Consider the following 17,718-nt stretch of genomic DNA (forward strand, 5'->3'; position numbering starts at 1 on the left):
ATCTTGACTCAAACTTTTCTTCCACTGGTTGGAAGAAACAGGACCTTGTCCAGAATTTGGAGGCTTTTTTGCTCTGGTGTGGATTAACAGTGTGTTTGCTGACAGTCAAGTTATTTTAAAGCTAATAATTAAACCTTCTAAGCCAGAGCCCTTAGGACATTTTCCTATAGTTTAAGGATCTGTTGTAAAAAGTTTCATTGTCTAATAGTAAATGGCACTTCCCACAAAGTAAACCTTGGAGTTTATTCTCAGTGTCATTGGTGTGGCCAGTTTACATGTTGTTTTTCTTCTAGTTTTTTTTTAATAGAATTTTGAACCTCATGTAACTTAGTACAACTTTTGCTTTATAAATACGTTTATAAAAGGCCTTAAAATCTTTTTTGTAGCAGGTGTCATTTACAGAAAGAGGCAAAATAACTTTTAAAAAATATGCAGTATTTCAGGTCATCACAGATAGCAACAAGTTACAACGGAAACTGTGTAGAATCTCAAAGGATCTCAAGATCCTGTAGATCTTGTCTATATCCTATTTAGAGATTTATAGCTTTTGTAATCCAATAACTGCCTGCCTTCTCTTCTTCTGATAATACGATACATTTTGCAAATCAATCATTTTTATGGAGAAGTTGTAGCAGCTGACATCCAATGAGCTATGAAACCAGAATACTGTCTCTCATAATTTTTTTCTTAAAATAATTCCAAGGCTTTCACATTTCTAATTTTGATTGCACCATTATTTGTTGCTATTATATGTAACTCTTTTTTTTTTACATTGGCGACTCATGTTATGCTCAGAGGCAAATTATTTTTTTAAATCTATAAAACCAATAAGTTTTAGTACGTTGTTAGAGTATTACCACATAAAATATTCTGAGTGTAACATTTAAAAAGAAATACATTAAATGTGTAATCCATTCAACCATAACATTTTTTTTCTTTTTTCCCCTGTCTGATTTTTTTGCTTTCTATTTCTCCTGTTCTTTTTTTTTTTTTTTTTTTTCCCCCCTAAAAATATTTTAAAATAGTCCCAAGATCAGGTAAGAAGACCTGGCACTTTTACAGTGTTCCTCTGCCCGTCCCTGGCTCATTTTCTCATTTTAATTTTCTTCAGCCTTGTGGTGTGATGTGATTTGCGATGTGCTGTGATGTGCTGCATTGTGCTTTTTTGTTTTTCTGCTCAGCTTTAGAAAAATCAGTGAAAATATTGTGATTCTGAGAAAATTAGCAAGAAAGCAATGCATAATAAAGAAATGTTACTTATGCAAATTGACTGAATACTTGAGGAATTTCTTTCCCTTAACAAATTTTGCATAGTGCATGCAATAATTAAAGACATTTCACTGGGTTTAAAGAGCAAGCCCTGATTTGAAGGGCGGGCTGTTTTTTGCTGGTTGCTGTTTTATTTGAGCTTTGCTAGGTATATTAGTATAATTTTAGAATTCTGAGGCATGTTTTTCCTAACACTTCCTGTATTTAACACTTAGGGTATACTGATGGCTACAAATAATATAGTTGACCTTAGTTAAAAACAATTTAATGTTTTCCAGACCCCCATGCAAATAATCTCTAATTTTAGTAGCTGAAAATACTTCGAAGTATTAAGGATTCAGAGTGAAGCTTGATGGATTTAATGGGCTCCATCTGTCTAATGTAAATTGGTCTGGAAAGATCAGGAGTAGGAACTGTAGACATTATGTAAAATGAAGACATCTATAGGCCTTTCTGTTGGTAGTTCCCAGTTCTGGGCTCTGTTCTGCAGCTGGCACTCATCTACAAATTAAAAGAAGGAAAGGATGTTTAAAAAGTATCAATGAATTTTGGATATACTTAAACACTGAAATTAAAATGAATACATAATTATTTTTTAAAAACTTTCAAGTGTCCGCATATACCATAAAACTGTCGCACATCCTATCAGTGTTAACCTATCATACTGTGGGAACTATAATTTAAAGAAATGAATGTCCAATGCAGAGAGCTTCCCAATGCCCCTCAAATCACATCACTGGAGTAAAATGGAACATTGCCCTGAGTACTTAGAGGCTGCACTAATAGTGTAGCCACTAGCCATTTATGACTATTTAAGTTAAAATTACATAAAATTAAATTCGGTTAAGTCATACTAGCCACACTTCAAGTGCTCAGTAGTCTGTGTGGCCAGTGGCCACTGTTATTGGACAGCACCGATTTAGGACATCTCCATCAGAGCACAAAGTTCTGTTGGACAGTGTTGAGTTAGAAAATTCCTGCTCTTAGGAAGCTTCTACTGTATTTAGGAGAAGGTAAGGAACTAGAAACAGGAGTAACCGAAAGAAATGCTCACAGCTGTAATGGGGGGGGGAAGGAAGAGTAATAGGTGACATGATTGGCCACAGAGGGCCCAACTGCGCAAGTGGTCAGAGTCACCTGGCTTCCTAGACAAGCTCCTCTGTGCAGGAGTAATACTCATAATAGCCATTTAGTGACTATTTGCTGAATAACTAAATAATGACTGTAGAATGAGGGTTGTTTTAGAATCAGAGAAGTCCATATGAGATTACAGTGGAAGCTAAGGCTCTAATCCCAGAAGAATGTACCTACCCATCTGTGTAGCCTCTTAGAATGATTCCCAGAATATCAGGGACCTTTGTATCTTGATATAAGAATATCCACTTTTGGGTTATCGTTAGTATAGTGGGCAATGGGGAAAATAAACCATTTTATGCAAAGCGGAAATCATTTATTGTTTACTTCTTGTTTGTTCTTTCTCTGTCAAGCACACACAAGGCAAGGCAAAAGCCAAGATCTGCCTGATTCAACTGGTAAAGATACAAGCCACTTTTAGATCCAAGTGGTTTTTTAATTATATAGGCAGTTAAAGTAAGTGAAAGGTGCTGACTTCCTGTGGCCCTTGTCCCCTACACCAAAAAGGACAGGACACCAAAACAAAAGGGGCTGGGCATCTGCAGTGCTAGTTATGGATACTCCATGGCTAAGGAGCCAGTTCTAGACGTCAGCTAAGCAGTTTTACATTCTGTATCTCTGTTCCAAGGAGGACAGGACAGGAGGCCTCAGACCTCTTTAGGAAGAGGAGGTGATGAAAAGCCTTCTTGTGACAGACTCCCAGGTGAGACAGGGAGACGAGTGGGAGATGACCTTGCAGCAGCTTCTCATGAGCCTCCATCGTCTGTGTTCCAGGAAGATCACAGGGTGTTTGCCAGGACTCAGATTACCTGCAGTCCCAGCTTTTGCCTGCATGACGTAGGTGGTATGTTCAAGGCCACTAGGGTGACATGGCAGAGCTGTTCTCCCACAGTCCCTTAGTCTATTGGGTTTTAGTTTAAACTGACCTATGGAGCATTTGAGAGAGGTTGGACAGAAGAACAGTAGAAGGAATGAGAAAGAAAAGAGTAGGGCCAGGAAAGACAGAATGTTAGCAGGAAAGACAAAATAGCCATACAGGGAATTTGAATGTTTCCTCAAGACGAAGAAGATGGCCAAGAGGATCATGCAAAATGTAATCATAACAATACTTCCTTCCATGAGTGATAACTGCAAACCAGAGCTCTCAAAGTGTTAAACACATATCCAGCTCCCAAAGACTTAGAAACAGACCAATTGACAAAGGACAATTCCATTCAGAAAGAGAGGAGACTCTAACATTAGGTCTTACCCTAGGAAATCTCTGCAGTTATCAATTATCTAGAGTCATGGTGGTTCATCTTCATAGTGAAACATCCAGAGTTTTCATACATTTCATCTTCTCAAAATTGGCCTCACTTCAAACAAAACCTGATCGTGAGGTTGTCTACACTTGAGACGTTTCCTCAAATATAAGGGGTTTTATTTTCGATGTCCTTTCAAGAGCAACTTTTATCGATATTTTTAGCCATCTTGCCTGTTCTTCAAGTTGCATGCATTAATTTTCTTTTATTCATCTCATCATCATCTACCACTGTTGAATGGTTAACTGTAAATACAACAGCCTCCGCTCCTTCAGTTCGGATAGGTCTTACACCTTGAACAGAAGCTCCTATGCGCGGGACAGCATGATGATTGAAGAACTCCTTGTGCCATCCAAAGAGCAGGTATGCGTTCTTTTTAAAATATTCTTTGATTGTTAAACTTTCATTTGTGTGACTGAATCAAGCTCTATGTCCTGTGACAAAAAATACATTTCTGCATGTTTGATTTTGCATTTGTGAATCTTCTGGTACTGGCTGGTTAAAGGAAAAAAAAAAAGTTCAGTTGTATCATAAACAGAAATATTCCTGTCTTCTGCAGGTGAGTCCTAAAATTCTACAGAGAGAAACTCAGGAAGTCCTGGAAAAAGCATAGCTATCTTTTCATCTCTAGGTCAAATCTATTTTACATTTTCTTTAATGGAGAGTTAATAATCATTGATAGCTGAAGTTGCTGATGTTAACCACATGAGTGTTTTATTTTGCTAAACAAACTATGTATGTATTTTGGACTTTGTTAGAATTGTTTTTAACAAGTAGTTAAAGATGAGACTGGTCATGTTTTTTGTTCTTTTAGTTTGAAAACTGCCCGTGATGGTAGTTTGGAGGTTAGTGTGGTGAAATGTAATAGTATTTTGCTTTCTACCAGAATCTCTTCCAGATTCATTTGGTGTTTGTGCAGTTTTTTTCTTTCCAATAATTGTGGTTAAATAGATCCTAGATTGATATAAGAAGTCCCAACAACATAGTACTGATACATGTGGAGTCAGGATGGTGCTAGAATAATTTTTATACGCACACAGACAATACCTGGTTTTACATGTGCACAGTAGTGATTTGAGGATGGATGAAACTCTGGACCATAATCTAATTTTGAAGGTGGCTTATAGTATTTAAACAATGTAAATAATTGGTGAAATCATGTTGGACTTTTTATTCACTGTACAATGAAGGTGCATTGGAGCAGGTGAATATGTGATAGTCACTTAGCTAAGTTAGAGGTTGAGCAAAGAGATAGTCAGACTTTTGGGACTCCCACATGTCTAGAGATGCTAATGTCCAGACATACAGATGTGCATCATACTTCACAGGGACCTACAATCAATATTTTATTACTTTACACTCTAGAACATTCTTAGCAAGCAGGCTTTCCAGAGGTGAATACAGTGGCTATTCAGTGTTTGGTCAGACCAAAAAAAAACCTTTGTAAAATGATTATAAGTGCAGTAGCATGTCATGAGTTTGCAGTAGCATGTCATGAGTTTATGTGGATATTAGCACTAGAGAAAGCACTTTGTCTCAAATAATGAAACTAAAATCTTGGGTATAAGGTATTTCAAGGCATTGGTTGAGATTTTCTGCTTGGTTGGCTGTGGTCATTATCCTAGCATGGTAATCTTGCTCTCTTCATCTTCCCAATTGAAATGAGATGTTAGTGGGTATATTGATAACACTTGTAAGTGCAAAAAAATGCCTGTTATTTTCCATGCCCTAGGGAAACCCCATAAAACTTACAAAATCGCTGGGGAAAGGAGATTCCTTGGGTATCAGTGACACTATGCTGTTTTATAAACCATGTGCCAAGGGATTCTGATCAAACCCAATTACAGTTTATATTCCTGAATATAAACTTGCTTTGGGGCAAGGGCCCGAAACTGGGACCACCACCACCACCCTGACCTCCCCATCACCACCACCGTCTCCACCACATTACTCTACCACCCAACTTCTGCACGTCAACGTTAAAGTAAAACACAAGAGTTCGTGGTGCTACAAGGCTACAAACAGGCTTCTAGGGGTTCTCACACCATTGCCTGTTAGCAATTACCAAGACTTGCTTACTCTGGTAGATTGGAGGAGCAGCATTTGCTCGGATCTAAGCTTTTATGAAAAGAAATAAAAGATAAGGAGAACCTTTTGAGGTGAAACTGATGTTCTTGTAGTCAGCTTGTTGTTGCTTCCATTTCAAAACACCTTTGTGAACGCCATGAACACTTCTGTAGAACATAGAGTCAGAGGAAAGGAGGGCCTGGGACATCCTGAAACCTTCAGAAATTAATCTTAAGCTGATAACTGTAGAAACAGAAAGTCGCTTTCTTTAATGACTGTGGAGTATCCCATGGACTGATCGGCATTCCTTGGGGAACTAGCATGTTTAATGAGCACATAACACTCCACGCAAATCCATCATACATTGGCAAGAGATTTGGGGGAAAAATGAAAAGCATTAAAGACATTGTAGGAAAAGTTGGGGGCATTTGAAAATATACTGAAGATATATATACATTATTAGGAAATTGTTGATAATTTTCTTAGCAGGGATAATAGTATTGAAGCTACTTGGAGAAAATCTCTATTCTAGGGATATGCATGCTGAAGTTTTCCGGAATTAAGTAATCATAAATCAACTATTTATTTTCAAATGATTCAGCCAAAAATAGTGTGTGTGGAGAAAGATATAAGTAAATATATTACTGTTAATTGTTGAATCTAGGTGGAAGGTACATAGTTATTCTTTATACAGTTTTTTCAACATTTTTATTTGTATGAACATCTTCAAAATAAAAACTTGGAAGAAAGGGGAAAACAAATTCTGAGAGAGGTGTATTAACGTTTTTAGTCTCTGGCATCTCAGTTATTATAGAAGAGAGGGAAAGGGAAGTCCTCAAAAGAGAAGCTGTCAGAAGGAAGAGTCTCTTTACGCTGCAGGACTAATGAGAGGCATTTACTTCAGAAGTGCATTTAAACACTTTCTACTAGAATTAAATGATAAAAAATTATTAGTTTATCTTTTGTTCCTCTAACTCTGCATTTGTGAATTTCAAAACGTAGTTTCTCCACAGTAGTAATTTCATCAGAAAGCATGAAAGAAATCTGAAATATTCACAATTCCTAAAGCAATGATACATGATTTACTGTCAGATTTAAAACGACCCTGTCATTGCCCAGTTAAAGGTACTTTGACAAGTAAGGGTGGAAAATGAATAAAAGTGAACTCTCTATGGGCTTCTCTTTTTCCACAAGAGTAGACTTCACTCATACCAAGTAGAGGTGCCTCTCTGTGGTCCTGCTGATTAATCAGTTTGCACATTAACCACGGTTAAAGTGCAGCTGAGACGCAGGGTGCTTATGCAGCCTTCCCCACCCACCCTGTTCCTAGTGAACCTGTGCTGGCTGGAGGATGCCAGGCTGGGGAAGAGGGTTGGGAAGTACTCTTGTCCCGGTCCCCTGCTGGGCCCAAGTCCTGCTGAGTGTGTGAACCACTTAGTTCACTCCTGGATAGTCAAGAGTAGACTCTTTTTACTGTGCAGGGGTTATCTGTGAAATCCCTGTTCTTTTACCTTCCCTTTACCTGTTAATCAAAAGTCAGCTGTAGATATGCTTCTGAAAATGTATATGTAAGTAGAATCATACCGTAGATTTGTCAGATGACCTTATTATTTAAAGTGGAGACTCAATCCTGACTGCTTATGAAAACTACCTGGAGACCTTTTAAAAAGCCGATGGCTCCGTTCCTAATTCCTTTGGTCTGGGTGGTTTGAAAGTCACTGATTCATAGTCGGCGTTCTTAACTCGGGGGTGCACTGAGGGTGCCCCTGTGGAATCACCTGTGGCTCTTTTAAAAACAAGATGCCTGTGGAATCGGAATCTCCATGGCTGGGTTCCTGGGCGTGTGTATTTTGTTAGAGTCCCCTGGCAATTCTGGGTTGTACCGTGAGTTAGTAACCCCTGATTTAAGGCAACTCTGAGTAGAAGCTTTGTGTGTATTGGTCAGTGAACATCTAATGTTTCATAAGCTCAGATTTGTGTATATGTCAGATTGCCTTAGAGCGACATCTGTACTTAGAACCATTCCTTTCCAATAGAAGTTAATAAACAGAGAAAAGGGATGAGTCAAAACAGAAGCTCGGCTGTCTGGGATGAATGTAATGAGGGTGGCGCTTTCATTTGTTCTGACGTAATTATTGAAAGCACCTGTCTGGTATGGCTTATGCACTTAGTACACAATACTGTGTGTGATCCAGACCAGCCGATCCTCATTACATAAATGGAATGCTATTCACTCGGTGCCTAAGTGTCAGGGAACATTATGGTGATGATATAAACAGCTCATTTTGAGCTCCTACTGTGTGCCAGGAGCTATTCTAAGTGTTTTACCAGGATTAACTTGTATACATTTCAAAACAACCCTGTAAGATAATTTTTTAACCCCATTAAAAAGGTGAAGAAACTGAGGCCTGGAAAAGAGGGACAGCTTGTGAATGGCAGAGTTGTTGGCCATCTGGCTCCAGGGTGCCTCCTTCTAACCCCTACTCCATACATTCGCATTGCTCAGCATGAGAAAGAAGCCCAAAAGCAGCCCAAGGATTTTACAGTCTGCCCTTGGGGCTCCTGTACTTGTTAGTATTTTTAATAGAGATGGAAAACCATCATCTTAGTCCATTTTTTTTAGCATGAAAAATTATATTTAGACACAAGTGTTCTTCATTATGCTTATTTATAATTCTAATAAATTATTATTTCATGTGCTTTAAAAAGAACTGACAAATTATAACATATTCAGTAACAGGTTATGAATAGTAAAAGCTAAAATTAAAGGCCTTCTGCGATGGGGAGGGCTAAAAATTATGCCATGCAAGGCATCAATTAAGGAATGGAAATATTTGCCCTTTAGATAGATATAAGGTAGAAGCCATGATAGCAGTTTCAAATATTTAGCAGGCTAACTATTTAATAATTAATTTCACTTCCTTTGAATGACTCAAGAAGTAATAAAACCAAAGGGTGTATACTGTAAACAGAAACGAAAAATTCAATACAGTTTTTTGTTGAGTCACTCAAAGATGGGAGAAGAACAGAAGTCACTTCTGTTGTTTTTGCCTACATATACCCATTTGGCTTTCTATATATACCCATTTCGGTGGCAATGCTGGGATCTGATGGTCAAATCCCACCCCCACCTGTTTCTTAGTCAATGTGGTTTAGAAGGGGCATAAATCCTTCCTGTTCTCCAAGGGCGAAATCCAAATCAGGCCATTTAGAGCATTCCTTTTCCTGAATTACAGTGATTACTTTAGGGTAAAAAGTGAAATGTGAGCCAAACTAGCGAGAATCAAATTTGAGACTTTGTCCTTTTGGGGAAGAAATCCTCCATTGGGGTTGCTAAGCTATAAAAATGACGTAAGCCCAAAGCTGCTGGGAGTGAAACTTGAAGACAAATGATTCCTACCCCCATTTGAGCTGTGGCTGGATTCAGCCACACCTGAAGTTAGCACCACCCAGATTTTGTTGCCATATAAACCACTAATTTAATTTCAATCTCCCCCCATCTTTAGTGAGGGAGTGTCTTAAACCAGTTTAGTTTGGGTTTCTGTCTTCACCAACATACTTGCTATTGGTGGTAGTCAAACCTAGTGTGAACAACCACATATCAATGGCAACATAGAAAGTCTTCTAGCGTCTTAAAGTACCATTCAACCTTGAGATTCTATTGTTTTATGCTTTCTCTCTAGAAATAAACAACTCCAACTTTAACAAAAGAAAGAGCCGATGAGGAGTTACGATTTAAGAAAATAGCTATAAACTTGGATATTTCCAAACAAAAAATTTTAGAAAAGAGCCCCTTGCCAAGTGATCCCTATGGAATGATCACCTTCCATGTCCTTACATTTCTGTTGATGTAGGGGCATTGCATCTATGAAAGGAGAAGAATAGGACAGCTGCTCGCCCCTGCTCCCTCTCTCTGATTAGATTGCTTTCCTTTGCAGACTTTCCCTTTCAGATGGGGTTTGCCCACATGGTTTATGCCTGAGGGGACTAGTGGCAAGCTTTCAAATAGTGACCAGTTTAGAAGGTTTAACTAAAGTATGGTGTCAACACTTGCATTGGCTGTTGGACTGTTGACTGTGGACAGTGTTCTGTAAGTGACATTGGAGGCTTCATTATAGCCACCACATACCATGGCATCTACTCTGTAACTCTTCTTACGCATAGACTAGGATTCCTGTTCCTTTGGATTGAATTTGGTCTTTTTTGATGCTTAGGATGATTTCAGGTATATTTAGTCATATAATGTGCAAAGTAGTCTTTGATATATTAGCAAGAAGTATGCAAATTGGAGAGTTCTTCAGGAGAAAGTGTATGTTTGTTTTTTCAAGATCTAGGCATTTTCAATTATGTCAGTGCTGGAAAAGGAGAATACCTAATCCAAAAGTCGGGCTATGCTGATAGTTTTTGCTCCTCTACCTCTCCACACCATTCCACCCCTATCCCCCATCCCTACCAGCAAATTAATCTTCCTGTTTCTTTCACTTAAGCTAATTTCTAAGGGGGGGGCGGGGTGGTGCAGAAGTGTGCATGGTGGCAAAAGGTAGCCAGCCTCAGATTAAAGATTTGCTAGAGATAGTCCCCTGGAAGATAAACACCTTGACATTTAATATGCTGCTTTCTCTCCTCAAAGTGCTTCACCAGCATTACTCAGGTGCTCCATTCAACACCTCTCCAAGATTGGTCAGCAAGATTACAGATTTTTTGAAGGCAGAGAGGTTGGTATTGTGACTGACTTAAGGTGGTGCGGTTAGTTTAGACATCTTGAAGTGGGTATTGACATGCTGACATGTTCAGCTTCCCTGCTGTCCTTAATTCACCACCTTTTGTTGAAGTTCATAGCCAGATTTTCTTGAAATCAATCAGATTTGGAAATCCCCAAAACCAAGCTTCTTTACAGTTTACATTCTAGCCTCAAATAAAATAAATCTTTAGCGTAATAATAATCGCTTCAAGAAAAGAAATATTTTAGGGGAAAAAAGACCTGCTTTCCCTATTATAGTAGGCCTTTAATTTTTATTTTATTTTGCTACTTGAATTAGTTTTCTTTATAGAATCCATTTCTTAAAAGAATTTTTCCAAGTGGTTTTGCTAGATGTCCAAACCTACTATCTATTTGCGTAACAGTCTGCCATTTCACTCAATATCCACTGTAGGTCACAGTAGTTATAATTCCTAGTCCAGTCCCTGTGACAGCATTCTACTAAATGGATCATCTCTTTTCATGCTTTCAGCTACCATATGAAATGGGTATTATCACTGCCACTTCACAGATACAGTGTCACGCAGCTCTTAGGCGATAGAGCTGAGAATAGACTGTAGGTCTGATGGGTGCTTGACCCCATTCTCACTGGGCAGAAGTGCCACTCTCATAAGCAGAGTATGGCAGATCTTAGTAAAGCATATTAGCCACGGGAAAAGTTGATGTGCAGGTATACATTTTGCAAAAACACTGCTGTTATTGTTTGTTAATCCAGCGGGCTGCTCTGACTTCTCCGTATGTTCCGAAAAGCATACTTCTATCCTAAACATCTATATAGAGGGACGTAACATGATGGACATTTAAGAAATAAATTATTTTCAGTTCTTAAATACTCCTACTCTAGGAGTATTAAATTATTATCCGTGTTTTTGTTTTATAGCAATTTAGAATTTTCAAATCACTTTCACATTACTTTGGTCATTCTTTTCCACAATGAATTGGGGCAGTTAATGTTATCTACCCATCACTCTAATGCAGACATAGAAGTTCAGTGAGGTTTTTGACTTGCCACTACACTGGGCTGTGGAGTGACACAGCCTAACTCAAACCCAAGTTGTCTTATTCTTTGTGTAGGGGACCTGGCACCCACACGGGTTCCTTCTGCCTTGTTCCTGTCCAACTTGTGGCCGTAGGGTGAAGTTATCCTTGACAAGCCTTTGCTTTCCTGGGCTCCCAGTCTGATTACATCATCCAAATGTTACTCAACTAAGTCATGTTTACAATTTTCCAAAACTGGGTTGCGTATGACCTGTTCTTGTGAGGTCTACCGGATGCCATTAACCTTAGCTTATCAAGGCCACCAGTTAATTTGCAGGACTACCATCTCCCAGAGGTGGCAAAGCTGACAAAGAAACCACAGAGTCAGGCCTGACCTTAACTGGTGTGGTCCAACACTGGGCATTGACGGACAGCAACCTGGAGAATTACCTAATATTGGAGTTAATTGGATTTATCTTTCTTTCTTTTTTTGTTTTTTATTTCGCTTGCAAACACTTTCTTGCCCCTGCCTCTTTTCTTCCCTGCCCAGACATTTATTTCCAGACCTGGACATTTGGGTGTGTCCTCGTTTGTAAGGCCAGTGTGTACTTGTTCTCCTCTTTCCTCTGATGAATAGGGCCAGTGAGAAACTATTTTTGGAAAGTATTAAGCTCTTAGAGACAGTGATATCATGATTAGTCAGGCTTTGGGCTCTAGTAAATAATGTGCATTTTGATTTTTAATAGTATCCTTGACATCACTTCCAAAATGAAAAATGGTATGCTTATTCATTTTATTTTTGACATGAGAGTAAAAGGTCTCATTAAGTCAATGTGAATTTTTTCTTCAACATAGTGTTCTAGTAAAGCCACCCAGTGCTAGGTGTTGACTTTGTGTTACCAAATTTTTGAAGTCTGTCTAAACCTCAGTTTCCTCATCTATAAAATGGGTGTATTACTCCCAGGTCTAATAGATTCTGAAGACTCAAAGAACAAATGAATATAAAAGCCTAGGACAGTCCTTGCCATTGAATTGATACATAGTTAGTTGTGTTATTGCTGTTAACAAAGGAATTTAAACACTTTTGAGTCAATAAAGAAGACCTAGGCATTTGCGTTCTTACAACTGAATGGGCTCTGTTCGTTTGATATAAGCATCTTGTGTTTATAACCATAAAGGCCCAGTTCTCGACTGGAATATTTTTGTTTTTGCTGTTTTGCTGTTTTCCTCCATAAATTATCAGATTTTAACAAGTGAGTTTATGTAAGTGAAAGTCCTCTGAAAAGTATAAAAGACTTTACATACATAAGGAGACGTTATTATGATTCCATACCAACACCAGCATTAGTGCCAGGCTAGTGACATACTTTCATTTAATCTCCATATCAAACAATACTTCATTTGAAAAGGAGGAAACTGAGACTGAGAAAAACTGAGAAACATGCTAAGGATCACAAAACCAGCAAGTGATGTTGGGGCATCTCCGAAGGGGCTTTCACTAAGTAAAGTTAAGGAAAGCTCAGTGGCAAAATATCTTTTTTATCCCTGATGGAGGCCAGGCCGGGGGCTGGATTAGTGACTGAGCCCTGAAATAGGCACCGTCCCCGACTCTGGGAGCAGCGGGGCAGGCCCAGGCAGGAGCATCCCTCACAGGGCTAGGCTGTGGGCAGCGGAGGAGTTCGCCTCTTCTCTGTGACCGTGCTCAGGCCCACCAGAATGCAAACTGCATGTGAGCAGAGGCTCCCGGCCACCTTTCCCGAGTCTGCCACTCAGATAAATCTCTCCGCGGTTCCAGGCCAAAGTGAATACCAACGGGCAGGGAGAGGCCCACAGTTACACAATCCAGTTGACTTTCCAAAATGGAAAGCCCAGGAGTGGGAAAGAAGTGTTTTCTATTAACAAGCGGCAAAGGCAATTTCCAAATCTAAGTGTGTGACTCAACGTCAAAGCCAAGCTTTTTCCATTAAACCCTGGGAACCACCCTCCTTGCTGCAGGAGACTTAAGAGCCGGGTCTAGTTCGTCTTTAACCATCCTTATATATGGTGTCCCGTTTCTCATTTTAAGTATCTGTTTGTTCAGTAACGAAATGGAGGTAAGGCTTTTCGTTGGTACTGTGGTGCCTGTGCCTGGTAAAATGTCAGAATATTTTGCAATTCATATTGTTAATTAAAATAACTAAGTAGTTGAAATTTCTCATTTCAGTTGTAAGTAAATGTTAGTCTCTAGAAATAAGTATTCAGAGACAGGCAGCTTGGAAATGAAGCTACCAATTCAGTATCTGTCTGTAAAATCAGTGGTTCAGTTGACCTGCCTTATTTTGTGTGTAGATGAATGCACTGTAGGAAGAGTATTTTTTTTTTTTTGGCCTATATTTAGTTTATTAAAATTTAGTTAGATTTGCCCTAAATGTGCGCAAACCTCTGTAAAAAAGAAAACCAAACTCAGAAGAAAGTATTACTAAGGCATCTGAAAACACATGCAAGTGTTAATGTTTGGGACAGATACTGGGTCATATAGCTTATTGTTTTGATCAAGCATGACATTTTTTCATTTGTGTTCTGACAAAGCTTCAATGGGTGGCAAAGCATTACAAGAGTAAAAACTTAAGAAAGGACTCAAAGGGATGTGGAATCCGTGTCCTGGCACACTCTGGCCTGGATAAATATTACATGATGGTGGCGATACCTTTTTGAGTGATATAAGTAATTATTTCAATAATTAATGTCACCAGTGCATGTTTCTAAGAGTACCAAAGTTAAATAATTTACTATAATTACCAACGAGGAATGATATTATTTATTTATCAGAACTTTTTTTAAAAAATGGAACTTTGTGAAGAATAACCTCAAATATAAGAATTGTAGCTTCTGTCCCACCCAACTCCTGCCCCAAAAATTCAAGCAGTGCTTTGTATTAGATAGTTTGCCCTTCTCTGAAGGTTGGTTGGTTGGTTGGGGTCTACAAAAGTCAGTGTAAGTAATGGGTAAATAAGGCCAGACTCAAACCAGCACCTCGTCTTTGGTTAACCCATATAGAATTTGGGAACTTTCTGAAGTGGTTTATTGCTCTTTTGGGGTTAGGGTCTTAGCTCTGTGGACTCAGGTTAGACTTTTAATTGCACACTTGTCCACTGTATATGTCATCTCTCAGTACCTACAGACAACACTGTTCCTCATTCATTTTTGCATTTTCCTAAGACCTAAGTAAGATGATGACTTGGACATAAGTGCTCTACAAATTATTTTTCCATTTGATATGAGGACTATTTTTTAAATTTGTGTAATTCCAAGTATTTAAAGTTAGGTTTTATTGTTTTCAAAGTTACACAAATAAATAAAAAGTCATATCATTCTACAAGACACATTTGTTAGGAAAACACTGTATATAGAATCCCTATATACAGTCCCTGGTTTCTCCTCTCCAGAGACAACTGCTTGGAATACTTTTTGATGACTCTTATTATGCTTCCATGTCTCTAAATAATACATGGATGTTGCTTCTTGTTGATTTTTCTCCATTTCTGAAGTTATTTATTGACTTCCTCAAATGGAAGATGAAGCTTTAATTATTTTCCATACCTCCCCGCACAAATACTCTTCCTATCCTCTCATTTCCCAAAGCAGTTTGTATTTTATTTGGGTTATATCAGTAGTTGGTGCTTATGTTGTTATGCTTACGTAAATGCCATTCACAGATGTGGCTTGTATTATGATTGCTTTTCCTTTTCAGCACAATATTCTATCATCCCTTGAAGTTTTTCACTTGCCAGGTGTCCTCTGTACATGTCACTAGTCCAACCCACAAACTCTTTCATTATGTTCACACCTATTAGGTGTTCTGTCCGTCTCATTTGTTAATATTTATCTATCTTAGAGCCTTCTTACTTGTCAGTTTTTTTGTAGGTCCACTGCACAGGTGCCCTATTGGGTCTTCCTTCATCATCACCATGAAAATTCCCTTTGTTTTCTCTTGTGTTAATTCCATGCCTTCCTTTTTCTTGGTTTAGTCCGTCACTTTGGTGGAGAGTACATCTTCCAATAGTTTCCTTAGAGAGTACATGAGAAATATATATTTTAGGGTGTTATATATCTAAAAATATCTTTCTACTTTCACACTTGTTTTTTGGTTTAGCTGGTTATAAAATTCTGAGTTGAAAATCATTTTTTCTCAGAATGTCAAAGAAATTGCTCTATTGCGTTTACCTTCAGTTTTTGCTGTTAAAAGCCTGACAGAAGTCTCTATCTATGACCATTTTTTCTCTCTGTGTTTATAGGATCTGTCTTTGTCTCCAGTTTCTGAAATTTCGTGATGATGTGCCTTAGTGGCATCTATATTCATCTGGCTACTCAGAGACCCATTTTACTCTGGGAACTTAGAGCTTCAGTTCTGGGAAAGTTTCTTAAATTGTTTCCTTGATTTCTTCTCCTCTATTTCATTATTTTTTTTTCTTTCTAGAACTACTTTTTTTTGGAAGGGGGAAGGTGGATTTGAACCTCTTGAACTGATCATTTGATTTCTTATATTTTCTCTATTTTCTATTTTTAAACATTTCCCCTAAATTTCTGGGCTTTAAAAAAAAATTAATGCTATTTGTTACTTTCTAAGAGTTCTTTTTTCTCTAAATGTTTGTCTTTTTTTAATCTATTGTCATAAAAAGATCTCATCTTTTTCTGGATATTAACGAAAAATTTTAAGTTTTTTTCCTGAAAAGCCTCTGTTTCCTCCAGTTGGCTTTTGTTCTGTTTGCCTGTTTGTTTATTTTGTTTTTTTCATATTAAATCCTTTTCTCAGGTATTTCCTGGCTCTTGGCTGTCTGCTCATGTAATAAGCTCACTGGACACTGGCTGCATGGTGTTATCCCTGATTTCCACTAAAATAATAAGCCTGGGACGTGTCAGTGGGAGATTGCAATGGGCAGGTCAGAATCCTCAGAGACTTCCTATTTTCTGCCTAGGGGCTCTGTCCCTGACTGTGTCCGGGAGGCCAGTAAAGGAAGAAGGTGGGGTCTGAACATTCAGAATATAATCCTCATTTTTCAGTATGGTGCTTCTGGCCTTCTGGTCTTCTGCCCCTCTAGTGCCTATGCCCCTCTTCTTCTGCCAGGTGTCTTGTTGTTGGGGTGGGGGGGTGTCATGATTTGGCAACCAATAAATCAGTGAAGGGATTATGGAGGTCAAATCACTTTTTAAAGAGAATTGCAACTAATCCTTCTGTGTCTCTGCTCATGTCTTTTCTCTTATTCTCTTTGTTCTTTGTGTTTTTAAATACTTGGCTGTCATTTTACTAGAGTTTCAGTAGGAAGCAGATCTTTGGCAGGACAAAAATTGAGATTTATTTTTGGTCTGTGGGATGATGATATCTTTCATCAGATTTGGAGCATTCTTACCCATTATCTTTTCAAATGTAGCTTTTGCCTTATTTTCTTCTCTTATGTATCTGAGTGTCTAATTACACCTATGTTCAAATCTGTCACTGTGTTCCACATCTAGTACTGTTATCTGTATTTCCAACTGTTTTTTTTTAACCTATGCTTCATTTTGTATATTTTTCCAGTTATGGTTCTAATTTATTAACCCTGTTTCCTATTCTACCTAAGTGAAGCACTGACATTGTATTTAGAACTAAACAAATGCTCATTTGATTCTTTCTTATATATATGCTCGTGTTTTATTGAATTCTGTACCTTTTAGTTTATTTTCTCTATCCCTCTATTTTCTTAAACATTAATCATAGTTATTGTAAAGTTCTTATTAGCATACCTGAAAATCTAGATGAATTGGGTGGGATTCTGCTTATAGTGTCTCTCTGGTTTGGTTTTGTTTTGTTTTTCAATTTTTTTTCCATATACTCTGGCCATGCTTGGTAGTTTTTCATTTTATGCTGGACATGGTGTATAAAAAATTATAGACACACCTGATGGCGATATATCCCTGCAGAGAATGTTCACCCTCCCTCTGCTAGTCAAATAGAGTAGCAGATGATCATTTTAATCCAATCAAGATTTTGCTGAAGTAAAGCCAGTTTGCAGCCCTGGTAAAGCTCATACTACCTCTGGTTGCTCCCTGGCTCTTCCAGCATCCTTATTTAAAATCCTGGTATGATCTTCGAGTCCCCTCTCCATCATAAGTTCTAAAATCTTAAATCATTTTCTCATTAAGCTGCCAAAAGGCTCCGTTATGCTTTTCAGAGATATTTCTGGTTAAGTTTTT

At 38.2% G+C, this 17,718-nt stretch overlaps 1 protein-coding gene across 2 annotated transcripts in view; it reads left to right on the forward strand.

Annotated features, from left to right (window-relative positions):
- The window catches only part of ANK3 (ankyrin 3), a 317,709-nt gene that overhangs the window by 215,013 nt on the left and 84,978 nt on the right, over positions 1-17,718 (forward strand). For both annotated transcript variants that reach the window (XM_069460452.1, XM_069460453.1), the window contains one exon: positions 3,965-4,067. In XM_069460452.1, coding sequence (XP_069316553.1) covers positions 3,965-4,067 — 103 coding nt within the window. The remainder of the gene's footprint in view (positions 1-3,964; positions 4,068-17,718) is intronic.

Source organism: Eulemur rufifrons, chromosome 28 (assembly GCF_041146395.1).
Source record: "Eulemur rufifrons isolate Redbay chromosome 28, OSU_ERuf_1, whole genome shotgun sequence".
Lineage (NCBI taxonomy): Eukaryota > Metazoa > Chordata > Mammalia > Primates > Lemuridae > Eulemur > Eulemur rufifrons.